Genomic DNA, 12,039 nt, shown 5'->3' with positions numbered 1-12,039 from the left:
CACTCCATAGTGAAAAGAATTGATACTTCAAAATTCCTAAAGCAATTATGTGAAAATTATTTTTATTTTTTAAATTTTTGAAAGTGTTTTGATTTTTCTGGGTCCTTGATAATTGGGCAGCCCTGTTTTGCAAAGAGATGGACTATTTCTGAGACTAGAATGTTTTCTTTGAAAATATTGAAGAGTATAAGAGATTTAAGACAATAAAGGCTGTAATCTTACCATAAAGGAAGAAAAACACTATGTGTTTCAATGTCCTTTTGAGATAAAGTCACAATGATTGATATCAATACCTTCACCATTTTATTTCAACTTAAACCATTATCACTGACATGAAGCTTGTTTTATAATACATACTATCCAGCGATTTCATCTTTTCTGCACAGTTTAAGTACATTTTTTTTCTGTACCTTGAAGTAAGCAGAATAGTTCAAGCTTTCAAAACTGGTGATGCTGTATGCGTGAGGGATGCTTAGCATAATAGCAACACTTTATTGGGCAACCCGAATCCATACATGTCTGGTGTGGTTTGATAGCTGGGCTTGAAAAAGTGCTTCCAGTTGAAATTAGCATTAGAAATAGGTTGGAACACCAACATTTCAGGGTGAGGGAGGACTGCCATAAAGCAAAAGAACATGTCTACAAATGCACTGAAAGAACTAGCCAGAATATGAATTCCATTAGTATCTAAGATACACCAAATGTCATTTACAAATAAGTCACGGCAAGTGTCGCAACCTGAAATCTCAACTCAGAGCAGATGGTAGAGATGTTAACAGTTGCCTGAAACTTCGACGTGCTTTGTGATACGCCCACAGGAAAGGTGAAACTGACATTTGTGTTTATCTTCAACAATTTCATGATCAATAAAGAATTGCAGTTGGAGACTAAAGCAAATTCTAGAAACTCCTTAACTCCAAGTTGCCCTATGGTTTTTATGATTGCATGTTATCAGAATGAGGCGCTCTGTTCCACACTTTATTCAAAAGCCTTTTATGCTCCCACAAGGCCTTCCAGAATTCCAGAATCAGACCTGCACACAGGCAGAAAAACAGCTTCATGTTACAGGTTGTGTGAGAACACCCAATAAACTAGGGACTTTTTTGGGAAAAACTTCTTTCTCTCCAAAATTACACAACCACCAAACACTAAACATCACGTGAAATGCTGCATCTGCAATCTGAATGGCACTCAGGGACCAGTGCTTTGATGAACCAGCAGCCACACGTTCTCCACGGACAATCAACTGCAGAAACCACTCCTAGACTCTGGACCCCATAGCAGAGTTTTTTTTTTTCTTTGTAATACATTTTTATCCACAGAACATTTGCTTTTAAATAAAGAAACCTCTAAGACTCTGTATGCAAATTAATGGAATCACAAGATAATAAAGCTTTGATTCATAGACACTCATTTATCCCTCCCCTCCTTCCACTTCTCAGACCACAGAGAAAGTTTGCTCAAGGCGGATTTAAATTGAGGAGTTTGTTCAAAAGTCTTCCTCGACCTCAATCGAATCATTCTTGCAGAGCAACATGAAGCTAGCAGCACTGACTCCAGGAAAAAACGAGCACAACCCAGTGCTGAACCCCAGCGTGTGGGCCGAAGAGGCAAAATCAGTCATCAAGTCCGCAAGCACACACCACCAGAGACCCTGAGAATGTGGCTCTCTTTCTGCAACGCCCATGTCCAGGCACCCTTAGAGATCCAGAATTCAGCATGTTCTTACATTCCTGAGCCACACCCTGGCCACCATCCCTTGTGAGGAAAAGATGGGGTGAGTTAAATGAAAACATCCTAAGCAGCCACTCAGGCCCACACTCTTGGGCTCATATGCATTCTCCAGCACGGAACGAGACCTTAGACAGCAAGAGGCTACACGCCAGTTCTTCCTCTAATGGCTTAGTTCACCTACTGATTTCTCCTTCGCTTTTTCCATTTAAACTAAAGCTCCTCTACTCCTCAGAGCTCACCTTGCCAGAGCCCCGCTTGGGCGCACCCCTGTCACCGCCAAAGAAGCGCCCAATGGAGTCAAGGATGCCCGTGTCTCTGTGCCTTGGGAGGAAGCCATGCCTGGCATGGTCCATGGTACTTGCTGTGGCCAGGTACTTGGATCCGTGCCTCTGGGAGGGTCTCTTCTGTGACGCCATCACATCCAGGCTCTCGGAGGTGGCTGCACTGTCTTCTTGGATGGTCTGGAGCTCGTCGGACTCTGAGGGCCTGTCTTTGAAGGTGTTGTCCTCCCTCCCCGGGGCATCTCGGGAAAAGAGGCGGATCAAGTGGGGGCGGCTCCCTGGGTCAGCTGGGTGGGCATCCTGCCAGGCATTCTTTGGGTCCACTGTGCGCTTGGAGTCAGTCACCGCTGTGTCCTGAGAGGAGGTCCCATTGTTCTGGTTCGCATCTGCCTCTCCTGCAAACAACAATGAGATATGAATACGGGCCTGTGCAAAGCTGAGCACCGGACAAAGCAGCTTTCTCTGAGGGGTCTTGACCTAGCTGTCTCCTATAAAACCCACAGAATATGTGCAGTCCTCATAAAGCCCTTGGCCTAGGATGGAGCTAACCTAGATGGAGCAGCCTTATTGCAGCTCTGTATTTCAGAAGGCCCTGGGAATTCCTCAGTTACTCGGGATTTGGCACCCTGGGTAAAATGCACCAAGGCTTCCCGATGAAGTGATCTGAGCATGCAGAGCAGCCATATCAGCATTTCTTCCTGGGTGCTGCCATGGCTGCTCCCGGAGAGCCCAGATGTGCAGGCACCTTGATGGGACGTTGACTGTTTAAAAGGCCACTGGTGCATAAGTTAAATATGCAAAAAGGAGCATTTATTTGACAAAAGGTGTTTTTAGTTTTCTTGGTAGAAACAAAACTTGCCACATCTTTCTGCAATTCATGCATGAACGAAGTGGGGCATTTAGAATTTTTTCAATCCCAGATTCCACAAGAGGCCTCTCGCAATAGAGAACTGCGTATTCAGGACATTTTGACTTGGCTTCTCCTCTGGAAGCAGAAACAATCAGAAATCTGAAGTGGGATTGAGATATTTCGTGTTGTATACCAGCATCTCATAGCTTTCTCCAAAAAATACTGTGTTTCTGTCACAAAGGGCAATGAATCCATTTTGCTTTCGAGTTATAGTGTTACGTTTAAATGAATATCATTTAGTTAGTTTCCTCTCCAAACTCTATTACTTATCTACAGAAAACAGGATTCACTCACATATTCCTGTAATACCAGTCATCCATCCATCTATCCATCCATTCATCCATCCATCCACATAACAGTCCATTTACCCATCCATCCATCCATCCATCCATACCACACCACCTCCATCCATCCATCCATGCATCCATCCATCCCCCATCCACTCAGCCATCCACCCACCCCTCCATCTATCCACTCATCCATCCATCCACTCATCCATCCATCCGTCCATCCAGCCAGCCAGCCATCCACTCATGCATCCATCCATCCACATATCAGCCCATTTACTCATCCATCCATCTATCCATCCATCCATACACATACCCACCTACCCATCCATCCATCCATCCCCCATCCACTCATCCATCCATTCATCCATCCACTCATCCATCCACCCACCCACCATCTATCCACTCATGCATGCATGCATCCATCAATTCACCCATCCATCTGTCATCCATCCATCCACATATCAGTCCATTTACCCATCCATCCATCTATCCATCCATACATACACACACCCACCTACCCATCCATCCATCCATCCATCCCCCATCCACTCATCCATCCATTCATCCATCCATCCACCCCTCCATCTATCCACTCATCCATCCATCCATCCATCCACATATCAGTCCATTTACCCATTTATCCATCTATCCGTCCATTCCATCCATCCTCCATCCACTCATCCATCCATCATCCATCCACCCACCCCTCCATCTATCCACTCATCCATCCATCCATCCACATATCAGCCCACTTACCCATTTATCCATCTATCCATCCAGCCATACATATATCTACCCATCCATCCATCCACCCATCCATCCAACCCATTTATCCATCTATCCATTCATACATACATACATCCACCCATCCATCCATCCATCCATCCATCCACATATCAGTCCATTTACCCATTCATCCATCTATCCATCCATACATACGTACATCCACCCATCCATCCACTCATCCATCCCCCATTCACTCATCCATCCACCCATCCATCCACTCATCCATCCATCATCCATCCATCCACCCAACCATCCATCCATCCACTCATGTATCCATCCATTTACCTATCTGTTCACCCATTCATCCATCCATTATTTATGGGTACCAAATAGTTGTAATGTACTGTTCTAAATATCTGAGTTACAGTGATGAACAATATATGGTCCTTGTCCTCGTGAAACCTACATTCTAGTGGGGAAAGCAGGTGAAAATGTGTGTTATGGATTGAAAAGTATCCTCCAAATGATATGTCCATGTCCTAACCTCTGTGCCTGTGAATGTGACCTTATTTGGAAATAGATCTTTGCAGATGGAATCAAGTGAAGATGAGGTCATTCTGCAGTAGGGTGGGCCCTACTCCAATCACTGGTGTCCTTGTAAGAAGAGAGCAGTTTGGACACAGGCACAGATGCACAGGGAAGAGATGTGAAGATGGAGGCGGAGCCTGGAGGGGTGCATCTACAAACCTCAGAACACCAAGCACTTCTGGCACCACCAGGAGTAAGAGACATGGAGCAAATTCTCCGGTAGAGCCTTCGGGGGAAGCAGGGCTCTGCAGAATCTCAGCTTGAGATTTCTGGCCTTTACAATGATCACAGAAGAATTCCTGTTGTTTTAAGCCCCCAGCATGTGGTAATTTGTCTTGGCAGCCCCAACTCACGCAATGTGCAACTCCACATCAGGCAAGAGAACAGGAGAGCAGAAAGGGCTTGGGTCAGCAGGAAGGTACTTGCGGAAATGACATCTGGACAAGATGACAGTCTGGGCCCTGCGAGGACTTGGGGAAGTTGGGGAGGGTGCTTCTGGCAGAGGGGAAGGCGGCCCCCACTGGAAGCTTGCGCGCAATCGGCTCCCAGTGGCGGAGGCCGCAGGAGAGCGGCTATGCTGGTCCTAGGTCCAGGAGGATGGCCGGGCTGAGAACATCCCAGGCCAGGCAGTAACCTGGGAGGCAGGAGGGCCTGTGCAGGAAACTGGCCATCTGTGAGCAACAGCAGGGGTATCACAGCCTTGATGGCTGTGAACAGACTGTGGAAAGGGCAGAGCAGGCAGCTATGTGGCAAAAAGACAGGGCTGGGTTTGGGGAGCAGTGGGGCCTGGGGAGGGAAGATTCTGGCGGACGGCCTCTGTGGAGGGATATGACGGAGATGGTAGGACCCAGATGCCGGGGGCACCTTGGCTTCCATCCTGAGCAACTGGGAGAGGGACAGGGACTGGTAGTCTGGCTGGGACACTAAGGAAAGAAAGGTCTCTGGCCTGGGGTGGGGGAGTGGGGAGAGCGGCTGCAGGTGGCCTGGTTGGGAAGGTGTAGACAGGGAACCACGAACAGTTGAGAATGCATGCCTGCCAAGCGACCACGACTCAGCAGTGGACAGCTATTCTTCTAGGTCGGTTTCCACAAAGGACCTCTTTCAATAACTGCCCTGGGGTCCCTGCGACCCCTCCAGTTTCCCTGACTTGCTAGGAGAGCTCCCGGGACTTAGGATATGGTCCTGTCACTGCTATGACTCATTGCAATGAGAGGTGCATGGTGAAGTCCAGGAACCCCTCCTCAGAGTCACATGGGAGGCTGAATTTCCCAGCACACGCTGTGACCCATGTGAAATGCTCACGTGCCGTGACCCCACCTGTGACATGCTGTCTGTTTGGGAGGCTTGTTAGAGACCCTTCCCGGGGCTTTACCAGGGGCTGGTCTCATAGGCTGCCTCACTTGGTACCACCAACATTCCAGGCTCCAGAGGAAAGAGGCTGTTCTGCACAGACCACGTGGTGCCCTCCCGGTTAGGGCATGGTGGGTGGGAGCACTCTGGAGACCCGCATTCCCAGACCACACTCCGGGACCTAGCTCGCCACGGGCCTGCCGAAGACTGGACGGTTCCAGGCCTGTAGTGTGGACTCTTCTGCACAATTACTAAGAGGCAGGAAAGTCATGAACACGTTGGTGCGGAAAAGATGTTTCTCATGTGGTTTGGTTCACACTAAAAATACTTTGAGGGCATTTCTTCACGTGAACTGAGAAGACACTGAACTTGAGGGATGTTAGGTTGTTAAACTAAATGTCTGGAAGGGTGTTGTCTCCTGAGAAAGCGTCCTCCACCCTCCACTCCGTACAGCCTTGCTATCGGCAGCTCTGAAGATGAAGCCGTAGGAGTGGCCTCTCGGGTGGAAGATTCCAGGTCTCTTGGCAGCAGCTCTCAGGGAGAGTGAGGCAGACACATTTCCTGCCTGAGTTAAGTTTTACTTGGTAAGGTTAGGTGACCCCCGCTCCCGTGCACACACACCCACGTGTACACACACACATGCACACACACACATGCAAACAGGCAGAGCACCATCAGAATTGGAACCCAGGTTCAACAATTCTTGTAGAAACTTTAAATAAAAATGCAATTGCCTCTTGCATTAATAGCACTATCGACTAAGCCAGATGACAGCCTGCTAGCCTCCCAGATGGCTGACCTTGGGCAATGCTGTAGATAAGCCAGCGCCTGTGAAGATGCACCTTCTACTTTCTTTTTTTTTTTTTTTGAGATGGAGTCTCACTCTGTCGCCCAGGTTGGAGTGCGATGGCACAATCTTGGCTCACCGTAACCTCCGCCTCCTGGGTTCAAGTCATTCTCCTGCCTCAGCCTCCCAAGTAGCTGGGATTACAGGCACCCGCCACTGTGCCCAGCTAATTTTTTGTATTTTTAGTAGAGACCGGGTTTCACTATGTTGGCCAGGCTGGGCTCGAACTCCTGACCTCGTGATCCACCTGCCTCGGCCTCCCAAAGTGCTGGGATTACAGGAGTGAGCTACCACGTTCAGCCTCTACTTTTAAGCCATCATAAGCACTTGGACTCCAATGCAGCTCCTTTCTTTATTTCTCAGTGTATTTCCCAGGGTCTTTGGCTAACTGCAGTGGGCGGCCTTTTTTAAATCTGAGAACGCACGGTGACACAGGCCCTTTCAGCACTGAGGTCTCATCTGGGGGATGCAAGGACAGGAGGGCACCAGTTCTGGGGGTGGTGGCATGGGAGAAGTGAGGTGGGGTTGCTTTCCTTCTGCTGCTGATAGTCGTGGAAGTTTGCACACTTACAACTCTCGCTCATTGGAAAAAGGATTCCAGTGCTTCTGATTTTTTTAATCAAAATCATCTGGGTCAAGAAACTGCCCTGTAAGTGAGATGTATCATGCAGTCCATATAAGATCTGGTTCCAAGGCAGGTTAACCTGCTGTCACATACATTATAGATGTTTGCCAACAACAAAGCGTAAAGCCAGCAGTTGGAACCCAGGGTCGCGGTGGTCTTGTCCATGCACCCAAGGGAGTGCATACAGCTGCCAGTGTGTCTATGCTGGCTGAGCCCTATGCCTGAAAAATAGGTCACCTGCTCCAAGACAAGCACGGAAAAGGCAGGACCAGGTGGAGCGGGAGACTTTGGTGGCACCGTTCTTCCATGACCACTGGTGAAATTCAACTACGTAAGAACACTGAGCTTTATAACGTACTATTAAGTACATCATTGCATTGTAGTGTTTGAAAAAGCAACGTGAAGAATACTGTGGTCAGTACAAAGCTGCAGCTTTTGCAGGGATGCAACGCTTATTTATACGTTGCAAGAACAACAGAAATAATTAGTCTGATTTTATAGCTGTGCTTTATGTTCTCTAGCTAATATAAAGTAATGCAAATGTGAAAGGGAAACAATAGCTATATTGTACATAATTAAATGCATTAACAAAACACAAGAACATCTGAATACTAATATTTTCGCAACAGTTGGGCTTTGTGTCCCTGAATGCAGTTATTTGTGAGGCACAGAGAAGGGCATTTTTGTCCCCAAAGTAGCTTCTCCCAACACATAAGAAGTATGCGAAGAAGTCTAAATCTATGGATGTGCAGTATTTTTGGTAGGGGCAAGTGCAGTTTAGTCCGTTAAATATTGCCTTCAGTCAAACGAAATCCCAAGGCAGACTTTTAAAGCTGGATATTTACAGAGCAGAGCATTATTACACAATTAGTGAAACATGCAGATCTACATTTTGCAAAATATGTACTTACAATATTTTCTGTAGTATTAATTGATTTCCACAATTGCAGGAAAACTTCCTTAAACGACAACACCACACCCTAATCTTATTGCTAGAACAATGCTGGCCTTTAGAAGGTGGTGATATTCAAATCACTGACCATCTGTGAGCAACAACAGGGGTATCACGTATCTCCGAGTGGCTTCTGAGGCATAGAAATGCACAGCAGGACGCAGCTGTGATATTTGGGGGACAGCATTTACTAATTAAAGAAGCTCAGGCGTCACGACCTGAGGAAGCTCATCTTCCACTGAGGTGGTGTTAATGAAAGGTCACGTGGCCTCATTTTTACAGTGTGACTGGCTGCCTCCAGCGGCTCATCCCCAGCACACGAGCGTCGCCAGGTCCTGCCACTCCTTCCTTTGGACTATTTCTTATGTGACCACAACCCCCCGCTTCCTTTGCTTGCTGCCGCTTTCTGCTGGGGCTCTCACTGCGACATCGTGGCTAAGTCCCTCATCTCCAGGCTCCCTTCATGGGTTCCACTGCCTGCACAACCGCTGGAACCATCCGTAAAGGGCTTTGCAACACAAGGCCCCGAACTCAGGCGCCTGCATGGACTCCTCATTCTATGAGCTCCAAGGACACACTCCTCTCTGCCCGTGGGTTCCCTTGTTCGGGGAAGCTGGCCCTGGGAGGCTCAGACACCCTTCTCCGAGTGCGTCTTACCCTCTAGTACCACAGAGTCACTCCTTAGTTCTCTTCTAATCGCCTCCTATTCGCTTTGTTCTCTCCAGTCAAGTGACCTCCTCTCTGAGGGCCAGGGACCAGGCTCTATTTATTCTCTAACATATGTGGGACGCTGTGGGGCCGCCATAGATGTCCAACAAGCATTGAATGTTTGCTAACCGAAGATGCTGATACTTACTGGAGTGTCCTCCAAAAGGAAAGACACCAAATCCCCCACTCTTCTTTGCTAGAAAAACTTAGATTTTGGCATGATAGCTGTTAAGCTGTTTTTTATATACTTATTTTTAAGTCAGCCTCTACATCCATGGTCTAAAGCAAGCTTGTCCAACCTGCGGCCCACAGGCCGCATGCAGCCCAGGATGCCTTTGAATGCAGCCCAATACAAATTCATAAACTTTCTGAAAACATTATGAGTTATTTTGTGACTTTTTTTTTTTTTTTAGCTCATCAACTATCGTTAGTGTATTTTATGTGTGACCCAAGACAATTCTTCTTCTTCCAATGTGGCCCAGGGAAGCCAAAAGATTGGACACCCCTGGTCTAAAGAATTCTGTTTAGAAATTCATTTCTGTAGTACAATTTCACTCTTTCTGGTTCTGCAGAGAGTTTTCTAATATGGTAAATAAAACCATTTAGCATGGCTCTGAAGTTCCGGAATACAGAATTAAACTTTTCAGCTTTATCCTTTCCTAAAGTCCAAACCCTAATTTATGCTTTTGGATGTGTTGCTCAGATGAAACATGGATGGCCGAGTGGGACCGCCTTCAACAAGCCCCAGGCCCGCGTGCTCTGCAGTTCCTTGGAGCAAATAAAAGCACGTGGGCGACATCGTGGCAGCACTGGGGCCTGCAGTCGCCAGTGTGGGGCTGAGGCCAGGGCCGGAGGTCTGTGCAGAACCACAGGGAAGGACCTTGGAGGCTGACCTCAGTCCCTCCACTGACCAGCTGGTGTGTTCCAGCAAGTCACTGAGCCCGGCTGTGCCTGTTTCTGTGTTTATGAGGCGGGAGCATTCATTTGTATTCGTATCTTAAATATCCCCAGGCTCCCTTCCGCAGCAGCACACTGTGACCTGGGTGACACGTTCTCCCTATGCCACCCTGCCACAAACGCTGCCTTCCACCCACAGCACCCACAGACAGTGGCAGAGGGGGCGTTCGTGAGCAGACTGCAGGCGTTTTGGGAGGTGCGTGTGTGCACTCTCGTAACTCTCCGAGGCGGGTGGTTTTAGTAGCCCTTTTATTCACACCAGAAACTGAGACTTAGCAAAGTTAAGGTGGGATTGATGGAGGAGCTGCCGTTCACTCCTGCCTAAACTCCCTCCGTATGTTCTAGAGACGCAGGCGATCCCCCACCTCTGGCTGTCTGACACTAGCCCTTCTCCAGCCCAAAGTGGCTTTCACTGCAGCCAGGCTTTTCCTCTCAGGGTACCACTGAACTGCAGATAATCGATGGCTGACGCATCTGTGGCTAGCAGCTGCTTCACGGAGGGCTGACCAGGAGAGACCCAGAGGCTTTCTGATCTGTTGGGGGCCAAGAGCTGAGCCAGGGCCCCCGCCTGCAGCCACAGGGACCTCGAGTGCACTCAGCGGTCTCGGTGCACCATGGCCACCTGGACATTGATACGTTAATGACTGTTAAACATGAACAAAAGCCGAGTCCCAGACTCCAGGACATTCAACACCCACCCGACAGTCTGTCCAAGTGTTACCTGCAACGGTATGAAGCTCACCGCGCAACGGCTCCAGGCTTGTGAAGGAAACTGTCCCACTCTCATCTTGCTCTAATCAGAACATGGCAGGAATCAAATATCCATACCTGACGGTCTCCAGTAGGACAGTGATGACAGAGCGGACACTGTCCTCTATGGAAACACTGTTTTTTTTTAAACCTAGAGCGTATTTCTCGTGCTCCATTCCCCTGCATCTGTGGAAATCACATCGCACAAGTAACTTCCATCAAAACCAGCATGTGTGAGAGACAAACATCTGGGTTCCCAGGCACACCCCACACCCTGAGTAAACCAGGACGCGCAGGCTGAGGCTCCGCTGCTGACTTTCTGGCACAGCCAGAGGGGCAGTGGGCAGCGGGTTACTCACTCTCCGAAAAGCCGCCCTTCTCCCAGTCCCCTGCGGCACCGTGAGGGCATTACTCGTCCCGCTCTCTGAACTCCCAGCGTGTGCGATGGAACGAACCTGCTTAACTGCGGAGCCTGGGATGAGGCTGAGCCTGTTGCTCTTCCTGTGTGGAGTTTGGTCTTGACCACCCCGCATGAATCTTTGTGCTTCCAATGCTTCTGGTCAGGGGGCTCTGCCGCCTCGTTTCAGGAATAGTGCCTGCAGGCCGCTGTCTGTGCCTGAACTCAGGGCTTTTCACCCTGGCTTTACCCACGGAGGGCGGCTGTCAGCCACAACGGGAGGCCGAGCACAGGCGTTCTGAGGCTATTGGATGAGGCTCGCTGGTGATACCTTCTGGGTTTGCAACTTTGTTCTAAAGCCAGGGGTTTTCAGGCCAACAGGAATGCATTTAGTCAGTAATCCAGAGCATGCCACAGGAAAACATAACGAATAAAACATAAGGCAGAAATCACCTTCTCCACCAAGGCAGTCACACTACCCAATTTAACTATAACACGGTGGACTTCTGTGGATGAGATGATACTGTCCTTCTTTTCACTACAATTAATTTAATGATGTTCCCTATTATTAGAGATCTCAAAACATTAGACCTGAGGGATCATCCAAATCTAATTTCACTAGGGAATTTTAATAAAATGTCCAAGCAGATCTTAAATGAGGAGGATGGCTTGAGGCTGCAAGTTTGAGACAACCCTGAGCAACATAGCAAGACCTTGTCTTTCCAAAAAAATTAAAAATTAGCTGGATGGTCTCATGTACCTGCAGTCGCAGCTCCTCAGGAGGCTGAGGTGGGAGGATCACTTAAGCCCAGGAAGTTGAGGCTGCAGTCAGCTTTTATCAAGCCATTGCACTCCAGCATGGGCAACAGAGCAAGACCCTATCTCTAAATAAATAAATAATTTTTTTCTGTCAAAATATCTGGT

At 48.3% G+C, this 12,039-nt stretch overlaps 1 protein-coding gene across 7 annotated transcripts in view; it reads right to left on the bottom strand.

Moving 5' to 3' along the window:
* MBP (myelin basic protein) overlaps positions 1 to 12,039 on the bottom strand; it is a 155,277-nt gene that overhangs the window by 35,070 nt on the left and 108,168 nt on the right. For all 7 annotated transcript variants that reach the window (XR_004029605.1, XR_004029606.1, XR_004029607.1 and 4 more), the window contains exon 4: positions 1,974 to 2,410. Coding sequence is in view for 4 of the 7 variants with exons in the window: in XM_030810249.1 (XP_030666109.1) it covers positions 1,974 to 2,410 (437 nt within the window). In the remaining 3 variants the exon portion in view is untranslated. The remainder of the gene's footprint in view (positions 1 to 1,973; positions 2,411 to 12,039) is intronic.

This window comes from Nomascus leucogenys, chromosome 4 (assembly GCF_006542625.1).
Source record: "Nomascus leucogenys isolate Asia chromosome 4, Asia_NLE_v1, whole genome shotgun sequence".
Taxonomy (NCBI): Eukaryota; Metazoa; Chordata; class Mammalia; order Primates; family Hylobatidae; genus Nomascus; species Nomascus leucogenys.
This window is presented reverse-complemented; position numbering and strand designations above follow the sequence as displayed.